Below are 16,279 nucleotides of genomic sequence, written 5' to 3'. Positions count from 1 at the left end.
TCACCCTCGGGTGTCGGCCAACACATGTCTATCCTGGTAGTCGGGGAATATCAGGGTCGGGGCGTCTCATGATTACTTGCGGTGCAAGCCAATCCCTAGATTGTAGGAACTCCATGACTTATAGGATCTAATGTGTCCATATTTGGATTAGATCGCGTGTCTTGCAAGACAAACATGGTCATCTAGACTTTGCCTAGTGTCCCAGAGTAGAGTGATGGTGGCACCGCTACTCTGTTTGATACAGCTTTGCTAAGAGCTGGTGAGTCCATCATTGGACTTCTGAGGTAATTGCACTTGGATCAAACTTACTCCGGCCCTAGAAAATCATGGTCCCACAGTTGCCCCTAACGATCCGGTTGAGAAGCAACCTGTATACCTTGACAATGGATTGTTAATTGAAGACCTCGTCTTTCGGAGTAAGCTAGAATACGTACCATTTGGTCTTCAAATTTTTGCAAACGATGCAACTTTTGGATTTGAAGCGGCGGCGTTTTTAGTTTTGAATGGGTTGCCTTGAACTCCATACCTCAAACCCCGTAATGATGGTGTATTGCGCCTGTTGCGTATGCACAACAAACAAGAAATTGCCTTGGATATCGTACCCCTAAAGACACAAGGAGAAATTATTAGATGGTACAATATTATCACCTGGCACTGACAGCTGGTAGTACCCACCAATAAATGCATGACATGTGGCAAGTTAATTATTAAATAAAAATTAATGGCTGGATTTTACAAGAACCTAACGCCGTTAGGTCTCTGCCAAAAAACTGATGTCTGCCTCTTCTCCTTCCCCACGCCTTCTCCTCCTTTTCCTCCGCAATTGATTCCTTGTATCCCACCTCCTCCTTTTTCGCCAAAACCAAAAGCTTTTGTTGCGCTCCCAATCCAATCCCTCCTTTCTCAAGGAAATGAAAGCTCTGCACCGTTCAAAAAAAAAAAAAAAAAAAAATCTTATCCATGTTTACTTGAATCAAAACCCAGAAATCTCATGCCACAGGTACTGGAAATTTTTGCTTGAATCTTACTGCAATTTGGTATTTTTTTTCTTGAATATGACTGCGAAAACCAAAAATATGTGTTTCTGTTATTATTTTCTTCTTAAAGAAAAGAAGGACAAGAGACAAAATCTTATGAATTGCCAATTTGTTTAACTAAACTCATAAAGTGTCTGTGTTCTTACTAATTCATTGTATTTGATTAAGTGGGATTTTGGTATGTACCAGGAATTAAAAGAATGTCTATCAAGATCTGATGAAACTCCAGGCAATGCCCTATGTCCTTTGGGTATAATGCCCATGGATTAAAAGAGAACTTCTATGGGATTTTTTTTCATTTGATTAAGCTTTTCTCTCTACTGTTTTTTTTGTTGGGGGGGGGGGGGAGGTCTCAGATTGCAAGAATGAAAGACAGCTTGAATTGGATTTTGGGTTGCTTCAGATTACTACTTTCAGCTATAGCTACCGTTCATTTTGGGTTAGATGTATAGAATTGGATTTGTTGTATCAAATGCTACAATTTTGTAGTGACATACAAAGTGTTAATAGGCTTTTGCTATTGTAAGTACAAGTGAGCATGTGGTTGTAAATTGTAATGAGACAAAATGGTATCTTATACAACTCAATGTATGGTTGCCATGATTTCTTATGCCTTGGCGCTTTGCTCCTTATATGCTTTATTCACTATGATATATAGCATGACAGTACATTACTCAAATGACATGCGCACTCTATCTTAAAACGAGAAAGATATGGAAAAAAATTAAGAGCAAAGTTATTGTTTCCAGTTACTGTAATCTCAATGCTTCCTTCCCTCCAAAATAACAAAGTTGTCGAACAAATATTCACCACAGTATACATCCGGTTCAAAATCAAAATAAGTAAAGGCTTCTAATTAAAAAAAAAAAAGATTTAAAGGTTTCCAACCCAAAACATATCATCTTCCACCTGCACCCAAAAATAATAAATCAAGTTTAGTAGTGAAAAACAAGAAAAATCTTAGGGTAACTTAAAAGCATTTAAAAGTGATTTACTCTTAATGTATTGTAGAAATTACTCCTCTGGATTATGTTGTCGCCCATAAACATATGGATGTGAGTCCTGCATTACATATGGCTTCACATTAACTAAATGCTAAAAAAACAAATATGCCTTGTGTGATAAACAAATCAAACCTGGCTGAGTTGAGGATTTAGTCCAAAGGGTTCGTGTGCGATAAAACTTGAGGATGAATTCTGCCACATGTATATAACAAATGTATAAAACAAACAAGAATTGCCATGTGTATTCATAAATTCCGCCTTCTCAAAGTAAATCGATCAATACTTGACTCGCCATAAATTGACTATCTTTTTGCATAGTTGTAAATGAAAAACTAGGTTGGATTACTTGGTTATATGGAGGCAATGCATGATTGTTTGTTGTTAACAAGCTCACAGCTGGGAAGACCTGTGTAACATTTATAAGATGATATGCAATTAGTCGAATTTAGAGAAGATAAGAGCATTCAAGGTCTTAAAACATACATCACTGTAAACTAACAAATTAGTTTACTTGGTTTGATGGAGGCAATGCATGACTATTTGTTGTTAACAAGCTCATAGTTGGGTAAACCTGCGTAACATTTGTACTAGTGGGTACACTGAGTTGTTGAAGAAAATTTGAATCATATGGTGTTGAACTATGTGAAGGGCCTATATTGCTTGGCTTCTTGGTTTTCCCTACAAAACAAATTTAAAATTTTTAAGTAAAAAAGAATATTAGAATTACATCTAATAGTCAATAAAAATATAAAATTTTACTTACCAGATGAGACAGTATCTTTAGATGCCTTTTTTTTTCGTTTCTCCATAGCACTTTTTAATCTGGCATTGCTTACTCCTTTCGGCCTTACCAACGGAGGATTCAATATTGGTGGCTCATCAATTGAGCAACCATTTGCATTACAATCATCATCATTGTTATCATTGCTCTCTTTATTAACTTCACCCTTTGACTTGATCATATCCTTTTCAATCAATTCCTCCATCTCTCCCAATTTTTTCATGGTAACTCTAGTAGCACTTTCGGACTCTGCTCCCTTACTCTATATTATAAGCCATTCGCATCAAAGCATTTCGACGCAATGTAACAGATGGTTCACCTTTTACCTGCAATAATTGACTATGCTCATTTGCATGCAATCCTTTCTTTGCATCTTTTGTCCAACGCTTCAATATATGTTGTGAAGGTATTTCAGTCCAAGATTTGACGTTTAGTACCCTTAGAGCATGACGACACAACAAACCCATGGACTCATACATTTTGCAGCTACAAGAAACCGTGCCATCTGATGAGTTAAGTTGGATAAGGTAAACTCTTGTGTGACCCTCCTCATTAAGTTCAAAAGAGTGTATTGTACCACAACTCTCATATTCATGCATTGTCACTGCTAAGCTATTCAAAAACTCTTTTTCAAATATTTTAAACATTTTCCTAGTGTAGACAGTAGCAGCATGCTTCAAAATTCCACTCTTTTGGGCAACTCTAGAAGGGAGACCCTGATTGCAACGATAAGACTCTTCTGATTCACTTGTACGCATTTTTGCTGCTTGTTTATCATAATGATGCACAAATTCAATAAGTCTCATTGTCTTGGTAGAAATTTGGTGGAAAACATTATTCGTGCTCTCACTTCTTTGTGAAGATTGTATCCGACATGTGAAAGTATCATGGCTAAATGCCGGACACCATTTGGCACGAAGCGCATACAACATATTCATCCGTGAGCACATCCGTGAGCACCCTGTAAGGTTGACTTCTGCAACTAGCTCATCCCAAGTCGACTGGAATTCCAATTCCGTCTCACAATATTTAAGACATTTATTGAACAAACGTCTAAAATCAGGGTTCGCATAGAGACTTGACATATTTTTTGCACAATTCTGAGAAATGTGCCACGAGCATAAACGATGACATACCCCAGAAAAAACTTTTTCAATGCCATTTGCCATAGCTTGACACTGATCAATAAAAATTGTCTTTGGCTTTTGACCTCCCATTGATTCCAAAAAAGTATCAAATAACCAAGTAAACGTTTCTGTTTTCTCATCCAGTAAAAATGCACAACCAAACAATACATTTTTCCAATGGTGATTAACGCCGACAAAAGGAGCACAAATCATGTTATACCTATTGGTACGATATGTAGTATCAAATACTACAACATCCCCAAAGCACTCATAGTCAAGTCGCGACCTTCCATCTCTCCAAAAAAAGTTTGTCATTCGATTTTCTTGATCCACTTGCATAGTGTAAAAGAACATATGATCTTCTGCTTGCTTGTGCTTGAAAAGGTTGATCAAACTTTGAGCATCCCCTGCTTCAAACATGACCATTTTTTCCTTATTCATAACATTGTAGCAATCTCTTTGTGTAAAACCTACATTCTGAGACCCACCAGCTTCTTCTGCTAAATAAGAATATGTATTTGTAGTTCTTATTCCTGCAGCTGCCATGGTTTTAATCACACCCAACTGGGCTTCAGAAACTTTTCTATTTGATCTCAAAAACTGCCTCTTTTCTGGTTTAGCAAGCTCGTGATTGTGTTGAGAAAAAAATCGAGCAACTTTCAACGTACCATCCGTTTGTACTGCAAATCGAATTCCAAATTTGCATCCTGTTCTTGTCTCTAGTTTACAAGAATTGCTTTCTTCATCACTATCGGTATCAATGAATACTGTACAAGAAAAATTTGTACGTGAATGAAAAATTTGTTCGTAATTGAACGGTTAAATAATGGATGCAAAAATAACAGACATATGATAGCAGTCGAATAACAAGTTAAAAATGAAAAGAGAAATTGCTAAAAGTCATAACAATGGCATGTTCAGCCATTGAAACATTCAGAAAAGCTTAAACGCAAGAAAATATGGAAATGGCAGAGGAAAAGAGAGGAAGAGAAAAAGAGAAAGAAAGGAAACTTGCAAAAGAAGCTGTTGTATTAACCGAACAAAAACTGAACAATTACAACCTTATCCAGCCTTATATATAGCAGCTGTCCAAACTTAATGACTAAGTAATCTAATATCCTTCATTTAGCTGATGTGTACAGATACATAAGAAAAGACTCAAATACCCCATACATTGTTAATACTCCCCCTCAATCTCAGCTGGGATATCCCAGTCTGAGATTGGAACAATGATGAACAAACAAAGGACTATGTAATCCTTTAGTTAATACATCTGCAATCTGAGCCTCAGTGGGAATATACTGTACCTGCAGATCACCTTTTTGCACCCGTTCACGAAAAAAATGAAAATCAGTATCTAAGTGTTTAATCCTAGTATGAAAAACTGGATTAGAACACAATGCCAATGTAGAAATATTATCACAATGTACCAATGGTACTGAAGGAAGAAACATATGGAGATCCTTAAGAACTAATCGGATCCAAGCCACATCCGCTGCTGCATTAGCTAAGGCTTTATATTCAGCCTCCGTTGAGCTTCGAGAAACACTGCCTTGTTTCTTAGACTGCCAGGACACAGGATTTGAGCCCAGAAAAACAATGTAACCAGTAGTCGACCTCCTTGTATTTATATCCGCTGCCCAATCAGCATCACTATAAGCAAATAAATCTATATTGTCTTGAGCAGAGTAAGTTAATCCACATTGCCATGTACCCTTCAAATACCGGAGGATTCTTTTAACGAGACAGAAATGAGCTTCAGTTGGAGTTGTCATGAATTGGCAAGCATAGTTGACAGCATATGCAATATCAGGCCGTGTAAAGGTGAGATATTGCAATGCACCAACTAAACTTCTGTAAACTGTGGGATCAGCTAATGGTTCTCATTCATCTTTGAGCAATTGAGTATGAGGTTTACTTGGAGTGGAACAAGGTCTACAATTTATCATGCCGGCCTTATTGAGTAGATCATTCACATACTTGGATTGATTAATGAATATATCACCATTGTCTTTGTACGTGATTTGAAGTCCCAAAAAATAAGTAAGCTTGCCCATGTCCTTCATATCAAAAGCACTACTCAATTCAGCAATCACTTGTTGAATAAGGGAGGATGAAGAACCTGTGATGATGATATCATCCACATATAACAACAAGATCACTACATCAGTCCCACACACTTTCACAAACAAACTAGGATCTGAATGAGATGACTGAAAGTCTAAGGAGGGTAAATAACTTGTAAACTTGGCATTCCAAGCCCTTGGAGCCTGTTTAAGACCATATAATGACTTGAGAAGCTTGCACACATGATTAGGATGCTGAGGATCTTGAAAACCCTGAGGTTGTTTCATAAAAACTTCTTCTTGTAATTCACCATGAAGAAAAGCGTTATTTACATCCAACTGCCGCAATTCCCATCCTTTCATAGCAGCAAGAGACAAAACCAGCCTCACGGTTGTATGTCTTACCACCGGACTAAAAGTCTCATCATAGTCCAATCCTTGTTCCTGACTATAACCCTGAGCAACTAAACGTGCCTTATATCTGGACACTTTGCCATCTTGATCCTTCTTGATCTTGTACACCCATTTGCTCCCTATCACATTTCTGTCAACCGGAGGTGGTACTAGCTCCCAAGTACCTTGTTTTTGTAAAGACACAAATTCTTCCTTCATAGCATTCCTCCAATCCTCAGAAAGAACAGCTTGTTTATAATGAGAAGGTTCTAGTGAATCATGAATGTCAAGAATCGCAGTGAATCCACAAAACATCACATCATCATCATGAGAAGAAGGAAAAACTGAAGTATTTGATGCAGAAGCATAATAAGTAGAGTAGTTTTTTCGCTGCAGGACTCCACTTTTTAAACGTGTAACCATATTATGCTCAGAAGAAGTATGTATAACAGGAGATGGAGATACCTGATTTTGGTCAAGGTCAGGGACAGGCAACACTTGAGAGGAAGAAGGAGAGTGATGTAGTGTAGTAGCTTGTATATCTGATGAAGAATGCAGAACTGGACTGGAAGAGAGACTTGAAGGTTGAGATGCCATAGAATGTATATCCACAGATTGACCATTCCCACCAATTTCTTCTCTTGTTTGGGCAGATGAATTAAGAACCACAATATATCTCATTCTTGGTAACTCTTGCTGTGAGGATACAGCCAGTGAAGAAATATTGACAGAAGAAGAAGGAGACTTCTTAAAAGGAAACACATTCTCATCATGGATGACATGCCTTGATAACAGTAACCTTTGTGTATTCCGATTATAGCACAACACTCCCTTATATCCAATAGAGTAGCCCACAAACACACATTCATCACTTCTAGCTTGTAACTTATTGACATTATAAGGTCTTAAGTAGGGATAGACTGCAGTACCAAAAATCTTTAAGGAACTCAAAGATGGAGATTGGGCAAACAATTTAACATAGGGAGACACCATTTCTAAGTTTTGGCAAGGCATTCTATTGATTAAAAACACTGCATGACTACAAGCATGAAACCAAAACTGTTGAGGTAACCCTGCAGCACTCAATAATGTCACAGTAGTCTCAATAATATGCCTGTGTTTCCGTTCTGCCAACCCATTCTGTTGAGGGGTATAAGGACAAGAGACAAGATGTAAAATCCCATTTGTATCCAGAAATTGTTTAAACAACCTACTCATATACTCTCCTCCGTCATCAGATTGCAGTGTCTTAATACTGCATTTGAAATGATTCATAACAAATGCATGAAACTTAACAAGCACAGTATAGACATCAGATTTATTAACAAGAGGAAAGATCCAAGTGAACCTTGTGCATTCATCTACGAAAATTACATAATATCTGTAACCTTCAAGAGATACAGTGGGTGAAGGTCCCCATACATCAGTATGCACTTTCTCAAAATGAACACTAGACTTATTACATTTAGAAGGAAATGGTTGTCTAGTCATCTTACCCCTAATACAAGCTGAACATAACTGTGGACTTTTATCTAAAGAGACAGATATCTGAGACTCCTTCAACATTTTCAACTGAACTTCATTAGTAGGATGCCCAAGTCGTTGATGCCAAATTGAAGTCTTCACAAGCTGTCCCAAAAGAGCTTGAGGTGTATTATTTACTAGCTGAGAATAGTTGAAAAACTGCTGCTGAGGAATGTAATACAAGCCACTACTACTACTCCTTCCTCTCAGTAGAATTTTCTTTGTTGCCTTGTCCTGCACCCAGAAACCAAATTCATCAAGTATAACATAGCAATGATTATCTTTGCATAGTCTATACACAAATAATAAACTAGCTGCTAATTGAGGAACATGTAAAACCATTTGAAGAGTTAAAGGTTTGGAAGAAGTTAAAAGAGAACCCGAACCAGTATTGGCTACAGGTAAACCTTCTCCATTGCCCACTGTGATCCTGTCAGTGCCTTCAAAAGGAGTAATAAGTGTCAAATGATCCAGATCAGCTGTCATATGGTGTGTAGCCCCTGTGTCGAGCACCTAATTTTGTTGTGAAGAAGAAGAAAGGTTTGGCTGAGCTTGTGCAATGAAAGCATTGAAAGAAGAAGGAGGTTGAGCACCTTGATATGCATAATTTCCTCGATGATAACAATTGAGAGCAGAATGACCTTTCTTCCCACAGATTTGACACTCCAGAATTGGAGGAACAGAGCTTGAGTTGGCATCATACCTTGAATAGCAATTAGTAGCTGTGTGGCCTCTTTTATGACATATTTGACATTCAGGAATCAATGTTGGCTTAAAACCACTATTTCCATTCCAATTCTGCCAATTTGAACCTCCTTTAGAACTACCAGAAAAACCATTACTGTTTGATCCTCCAGGAAAACCATTGCTGTTTGATCCTCCAGAAAAAACCATTGCTGTTTGATCCTCCAGGAAAACCATTGGAATTGCCTGAGAATCTGCCATTATTATTCCCATTGTATCTGGACCTATTGTTAAATCTTCCATTGTTTCCGCCATTATGCTGATATCCTCTATTATTCTGAAAATTCCCATTTCCTTGTTGATGAAAATGAGGCAGAGAAGCCTGAGAAACAATGCCACCAGTGGGTCTGTGAGCAGTACTTTGAGAGGAATTAGTAGCTTCAGTGACAAAACCATAGCCACCAGAGAAGTACTGAGAAGCTCCTTGATCTTGTGAGGAATGAGCATTAGAGGATTCTCCTTGACAATACATAGCTGACATAGGAAAATGCAAAGTAGACTGTGAGTCTTCAGCTGTTCGCTCAGCAGCCAACAATTGTGCTCGAAATTATTTTAAAGAAATAGGAGTTTCACGAGCCACAATCACAGTACGAATCATATTAAACTCAGCCGGTAAACCCGCAAGAGCAGCAACAATAAAGTCATTCTCAGACACTACTTCACCTGCTGCCATAAGCTGATCTTTAAGAGCCTTAAGCCTCAACATATATTTTTCAACACTATCAGACCCTTTCTTGATAGTCAACAATTCAGTTTTGAGATGATTCACCCTTGCTCTGGAAACAGTAGCATATCTGTCCTGCAAATTCATCCAAGCTTCATGTGCAGTTTTACAACCTACAACATATTCCACAGCCTCATCACCTAATGTAGCAAGAAGAAGACTAACAAGAGCTCTATCTTGTTTAATCCATTCCTTGTATGCTGCTGTAATCTCAGTAGTGATACCATTAGCTTCAGTGAACACAAACTTCGGTGGACAAACCGATGTGCCATCAAAGTGATCAAACAAATCATATCCCTAAAGCACCGATCGAAATTGAAAAGACCACTTGACAAAATTATCATCTTGCAGCCGAATGGTGAACATACCAAGAAGACTTTCCACTTTGAGTGTATTCATATCGAGACTTCAACAAGAACCAAGAAAGAAAACAAACAGAAGCAAATCACAATAGGCTTCGTGCCCACACAAGAAGTAGCTGCGTGTGCAAACAATCAGCAATTCAGAAAGAATCAAGGCTTCGTGCCCAAACAATCAGCAAGTCAGAAAGAATCAAGGCTTCGTGCCCAAACTGTAAGGAGCTTCGTGCTAAAAGACTCATCAAGGAAGCAAACCACAATAGGCTTCGTGCCCTAACATTTATCACATCAACAAATCATAGATTCATAGCTATACCATGAAATTAAACACAAAGTCCAGAAAATATTGACTAGAAACCACCAGAATCAAGCGGATATAACCTGAGTCAGCACCGACGAACCGAAACCAAAACTTCGTCGACAAAATCAGAAACCACCGCCTCGACAAAATCAGAAACCACCGCCTCTCAGATCCGTCGAAAAAAAAAACAAACTCCAAAGCTTGATGAGCCCGTCAGGATCCTCTTCACAGATTCACCAAACCTAAGCTCTTGATACCATCATAACAATGGCATGTTCAGCCATTGAAACATTCAGAAAAGCTTAAACGCAAGAAAATATGGAAATGGCAGAGAAAAAGAGAGGAAGAGAAAAAGAGAAAGAAAGGAAACTTGCAAAAGAAGCTGTTGTATTAACCGAACAAAAACTGAACAATTACAACCTTATCCAGCCTTATATATAGCAGCTGTCCAAACTTAATGACTAAGTAATCTAATATCCTTCATTTAGCTGATGTGTACAGATACATAAGAAAAGACTCAAATACCCCATACATTGTTAATAAAAAGGACAAACCAAATAGGCTGATAGGTTAAATATTTTACCAGTATCCATATTCTTCCTTGGTGAAGCTTTGCTTTTTTGTGAATGGTGCGGAGCCTACTTTTTGAGAATGGTCCCAGAATTTAAACAAGCTGGAATCGAAAAGGGTAAAACAAAATTCAAGCAAGAAATTGCAGTAAGATTCAAGCAAAAAATTCCAAATTGCATTAAGATTCAAGCAACAATTTCTTGAAAATCATTGAAGGAGTCTGTTCCTTCTCTCCTTTGCATGTATACGTTATCTCTTGTCCTACTTTTCTTTATGATCAATACAAACACATACTAGCTTATCAAATTCAACACCAAATGACATATAACACTGCCTGGGTTTTACATCACTGCCTGCAGTTGCAGGTTTAAGAAGAAAATAATAACAGAAACACATATTTTTGGTTTTCGTAGTCAGATTCAAGCAAAAAATACCAAATTGCAGAAAGATTCAAGCAAAAATTTCCAGTACCTGTAGTATGAGATTTCTGGGTTTTGATTCAAGTAAACTGGGATGAGGTTCTTTTTTTTTTTTTTTTTTTTTTTTGAACGTTGCAGAGCTTTCCTTTTCTTGAGAAAAGGACGGATTCGATTGGGAGCGCAACAAAAGCTTTTGGTTTTGGCGAAAAACCAAAAGGTGGGATACGAGGAATCAGTTTTGGCGGAAAAGGAGGAGAAAGGCATCGGGAAGGAGGAGAGGCAGACAGTCACAACAGTTTTTTGGCAGAGACCTAACGGTGTTAGGATCTTGTAAAACCCAGCCATTAATTTTTATTTAATAAGTAACTTGCCACATGTCATGCATTTATTGGTGGGTACTACCAGCTGTCAGTGCCAGGTGGTAATACTATACTATCTAATAATTTCTCGAGACGAACCAATCCGTATTTAACAATAGGATGATCTGAAATATCTTCTTTAACGATATGTCGTACCACTGCTTTCACTCCTCTTCCTAAATTCCCAAATCTTCCTCTCACCCAAAAAGCACTTCAATTTTACATTTGTCGTTGTTACCCTACTTGTATTCAAACAAAATCATGGCCGCCAGTTCCTCCTTACCTACTCAACCCGCTGTTCTAGATAACCCCAAACATGGTCAGGGTTCGTAATAAGGGTGAGGAAGAAGCCTTTCTCGCGGGTCGTAGTCATCTCTTCAACGGGTGTCGTGTCTAGTGGGAAGACACCAATAATGTGACCTCCAATCTTCCCCAACCTTTGATCCCCTTGGTCCTTATACAAGGATCCATCCTCGTTACCTTGATTTGGGGTTGAGATTTCCCTTGTCGCAGCTTACAAATTGGTCTTTGCAACCTTACTCCTACTTTCGTCCGTATTATCTTCTGCTTCGAATGCTTAAAGGAGTGGTATCATGCCAGAGTGGGCTTATCCGAATTTCACCTTCTCTACACATCCGAAAAAGCATTAATACTCGTTACTTGTTTCAGTCTCGATCTACTTTTCGGTGGCTTGCTTACATCACCGACTGTCCTGGTTAGGACAAGGATTGGTATAAGGACGTTCTCTTGGTGGAGGGGAACTGAGAGGGCGATATATCTGAACCAAGAGTTCCTTTTAAGCCCGGAAATACCCTCAAATACAACATGGATGATCATAATCCCGCCCGGTGCCGTCCTTAATTTATCGATGGCTCGCACAGCACAAAACTAGGTCATTATGCATCCCTACCACAACCAGCTCGTCTTTCAAACCATTGAACCTCATAAGTATCTTGAAGACCGGAGTTAGCGCCTTTTACAGACAGCAGCGACAATCTGGAAAGATTTTCTGGCCTTTGAGGTTTATCAGTGTGCTGTCAACCGGCATTTGATTATCAATTTGAAGACACAGAATTCGGCCAACGAAATAAGGATGGGAGAGGAGAGTGAGCCAGTGCTTGCTGACGCACTAACTTTGCGAACCAAACCCATTATCACTATCGATCAAATTTAATGACCGATTTCGTTTTGTTCCTATTTAAGTGATGGATATGATCAGATGGCAGTCCTCAAGGGGACGACAGGGATCTACTCCTCCCTTGGTTAGCAGTATTACCTCTCATGGCGTCCAAAAAGAGATCCGACTAACTGATATCTGGTTCTTATCCAAACAATACAAGATAAATGACTATAAACTTAAGACGCGCCACAGATTATGTTTAGAATGTAAAGAAAAAACAGAATTCCCAGTTCTTTTATACAACTAGGAATCTAGAGAGAGAGAGAGAGAGAGAGAGAGAGAGAGATGCTACAAAAGAAAACTACTAAGACAAACAAAGAAGTCCTGCTTCATTCGAACTAAAGATGGTCATTTCTAACAGGTAATGAAAGTATTAATGGCAACAACTTTCCAATATACATTTTGCCCACTACAAGCGTATTCTAACCTGGTGACAAAATAGTAACAAGTGACGAAAGTACAAAACAAGGAGCAAATGGGGCATCGACACATATTCATTGCTCACAACCAAATTAGTAACACGCACAGGTTATTATTGGCATGAGCGATCGAGCAAGTGATCATTTTCAGAATAGCATTTTTGATAGATACATTGACAAGTGATCTCCTATCATTCATTCTTGTCATCGAGCAAAGAAATAATTTGTATTGCATAACAATTGATTACATAGAGAACATCCTAGATAATTGACTCAAGCCACACATGGCCTTGTTCAATCCAAGCTAAAAAACAATGACAACAGCAAAGCAAGTATAAGAGAACATTACCTAGGCAACGACCATACTTAGCATTGGATGTACACTCAGTGGAAAAGATGGTACATAAACCAAGGTCCATGAAGATGGAAAGATACCGTTCTGGGCAAGCAAACAAAATACGACATCCATGATTAATCAGTAGGTCGCAACTCCAAAGCCAATACTCTACATTGCTTATTCATCCCCCATAGCTAACTCCAATGCATAGTCATCTCTTTCCTGCATCATGAATATATTGTACTATTAAGATACACTTGTTTCTTGGCATTGCCTTAATCATTGTTCTTCTGTTCCCCACACGAGATCTGTTTTCAGTCCGAGGTTTCCCCATGATATCAATCTTAATTTTTTTCAAATACCCCATGATATCAGTCTTAAACTTGTTATTAGAAATTTGAAAAATTCTGGAGAATGAGGAGGAACTCACAATTGGTCCCCGAGCAAAATATCTGCCAAACTGAAGCCAATATACCTGTAGTTGAAAATATTTCAGATTTCTATAACCAGATGAATGGAAAGACAGACGGAACAAATAATCCATGAACAATTCAGGTGGATGATACAATTTCTTTCATGATCAATCACACAGTGCAAAACACCATCATATACCAAATAAATCCATAAAAAAAGAAAAGAGAACAAACAGTAGTTGCAACAGATAAAGCTACAAGAGTTCTAGTACTAAATCACATATGATGACAGAAAAATGACTCCACAATTTTCATTAAAGGCAGAGTAAACTTTATATGCTATTTACATCTCAATGAAATAGATTCGAACTTTTTGACTTCCAAATAGGATCTTTACATTTCCAGAGAGAGAAAGGTAGATCTCAGTAGATTACCTCATCCTCCTCTTGCGTTTCTACTTCAAGATCAGATGATGGATAACCCACACAGAGAAGTGCATAGCCCTGCATTTCAGACAAAATTACAACAATTCAAGACTACTTTATTCATTATTATTAGTTTAACATAATTTCCACATTGTCGGGAAATATAATCAGTTTGTGGCTGTCTGGACTCAATACTCATTTTAATGACATTGTAGGGGGCAGATGCATCAACATCTTCCAAGCACAAAAGGACTAGTTCCCAAAATGTTTTGAAAGATCAAAGACCCCATAAGTTTCACATTTTGTCAGCAATTCGGAATGCTGTTTTGCAATATTATTGTTTCCAATTTCAATACATTAACTTAAGACGATAATGAACTAGTAGTTCTGAAATTCATTTCTTGTTTTCTATAATTTCTTCACAGAACAAACCCAACCTTCAAGTAAACTCGAAAACGTAAGTTGATTATCAAATAACAAATCTTTGATGCAAAACACATTGAATAAACTACTAAAAAAGCCACACAACTACATGCCTTTGATTTCAATTCGGTAGAAATTCCTAGTGCCTCAGGCTGTCTAAGTTCTCCAGATTTTACGCGTACTGCACAACTGGTACAACAACCTGCCAAGTAAAAACAATCGAGATTCTATCATAGAATGAACTGGAAAAAGAAAAAAGGAAAAAAGGAAAACCCAACCTACATCAAATTATGCTCTAGAGATTGAATTGGAAAATCTCCACATCACTTTATAACATATCGCGGGATGAATTTGGCTACGATTACATGCATTTACTTAATCCATTCACCATTAACCCTAAATCAGATATACAACGGAAAAGAGAGAATATCATACATGACTATAAATGACCGATACAGTAATTGTGTTGATTACATGAACCTTAGCCAGTCCCGAATTTTAATCCTCTTGAAGAAAATTATTACTAGAAAATGATTGAACGAACAGTACCGTGCCTGCAAGCGAATGGAAGCGTGATGTCCTGCGACTCTGCTGTGTGCAATATGTACTGGTCCTGAAATTTCAATTTCAACACATTCACTTAATTTTCTGGAGAAAATAGATAGAATTTTCTAAGCGAAATTCTCAGCAACCAAACAAAGAAAGAAAAAGAAAGTTAAGACTCGGACAGTTACCTCGGGGACGAGGAACTGGTGGGAGACTCCTCGTTGTCTGTCGTGAACGGTGACTTTGTGTGTGGGAACTGAAGGAGAGCAGTCACCGGTTCGGTCGGTGACAGCCACCGGAGTTTGGAGCTCGGAAGTCGTGTTGCGACGCCATTTGGTTATGTTGGAGTGGTGGGTGACGGTGTTTGGCCAACTGATTTGGCGGAAGGGTGGCGGTTTCAGGTGGATAGAAAGGGAAATGCAGGGATTGCAGGGAATGGCATGGTCCATGACACTAATTCTGGTTGACGGGTAAGCCATGGGCAGTCAAGAAGATAAAGAAGATGGGGGCTATTTTTTTTTTTTTTTTTTTTTGAAGAACCCAAGGCTAAGAAGCCAAACAGAAGCAAGAAAGCCTACGCCGAGGCAAACACAATGAAACTAAACACAAAGCAAAGCAGTGAGCGGGGATACAAACCACAGACACTTGCACTTAGTAAAAGTGTCACCCCAAACCCACCACAAACGGTTAATGAGGACAAAGAAGACCATCACTACATAAAACATGAACTAACAAAAATGGGAGATGGGGGCTATTAGATGTTGTTCCCGACAGTATGGAGCAACTGTGCAGAATGAGCACCAAAGCACTTTGGATTATTCCAAGATGCGCTTGTAATAACTACAACAACAACAACAACAACAAAGCCTTTTCCCACTAAGTGGGGTCGGCTATATGAATCCTAGAACGCCATTGCGCTCGGTTTTGTGTCATGTCCTCCGTTAGATCCAAGTAATCAAGTCTTTTCTTAGGGTCTCTTCCAAAGTTTTCCTAGGTCTTCCTCTACCCCTTCGGCCCTGAACTTCTGTCCCGTAGTCACATTTTCGAACCGGAGCGTCAGTAGGCCTTCTTTGCACATGTCCAAACCACCGGAACCAATTTTCTCTCATATTTCCTTCAATTTTGGCT

General features: G+C 38.5%; 1 protein-coding gene and 2 long non-coding RNA genes across 3 annotated transcripts; 1 reads left to right on the top strand and 2 right to left on the bottom strand.

The window, feature by feature from the left end:
* Positions 1-785: 785 nt before the first annotated feature.
* Positions 786-1,624, top strand: LOC114822089 (uncharacterized). Its single transcript, XR_003770181.2, has 2 exons — positions 786-1,000; positions 1,227-1,624. It is a non-coding gene; the product is annotated as an uncharacterized lncRNA (long non-coding RNA).
* A 115-nt stretch (positions 1,625-1,739) lies between these two features.
* Positions 1,740-2,310, bottom strand: LOC139192839 (uncharacterized). The gene is made up of 3 exons (XR_011577285.1): positions 2,174-2,310; positions 2,033-2,099; positions 1,740-1,946 (listed from the first exon to the last, which is right to left on the bottom strand). It is a non-coding gene; the product is annotated as an uncharacterized lncRNA (long non-coding RNA).
* A 10,904-nt stretch (positions 2,311-13,214) lies between these two features.
* On the bottom strand, positions 13,215-15,813 carry LOC103403993 (ferredoxin C 2, chloroplastic-like). The gene is made up of 6 exons (XM_008342849.4): positions 15,340-15,813; positions 15,155-15,218; positions 14,719-14,807; positions 14,192-14,260; positions 13,775-13,819; positions 13,215-13,566 (listed from the first exon to the last, which is right to left on the bottom strand). Exons 1-6 carry the CDS (start codon positions 15,628-15,630, stop codon positions 13,522-13,524), a joined length of 603 nt encoding a protein of 200 aa, XP_008341071.1. The 5' UTR covers positions 15,631-15,813; the 3' UTR covers positions 13,215-13,521.
* Between the last annotated feature and the right edge of the window lie 466 nt (positions 15,814-16,279).

Source organism: Malus domestica, chromosome 16 (assembly GCF_042453785.1).
Source record: "Malus domestica chromosome 16, GDT2T_hap1".
NCBI lineage: Eukaryota > Viridiplantae > Streptophyta > Magnoliopsida > Rosales > Rosaceae > Malus > Malus domestica.
The sequence above is the reverse complement of the archived record's forward strand: the minus strand, read 5'-3'. Positions and strand labels throughout refer to the sequence as shown.

Coding starts and splice junctions, on each gene's coding strand:
- LOC103403993 (XM_008342849.4), bottom strand. CDS start 15,630: ATGGCTTACCCGTCAACCAGAATTAGTGTCATGGACCATGCCATTCCC. Junction 15,219..15,339: donor ACCAGTTCCTCGTCCCCGAG/GTAACTGTCCGA, acceptor TTGAAATTTCAG/GACCAGTACATATTGCACAC. Junction 14,808..15,154: donor TCCATTCGCTTGCAGGCACG/GTACTGTTCGTT, acceptor TTTACTTGGCAG/GTTGTTGTACCAGTTGTGCA.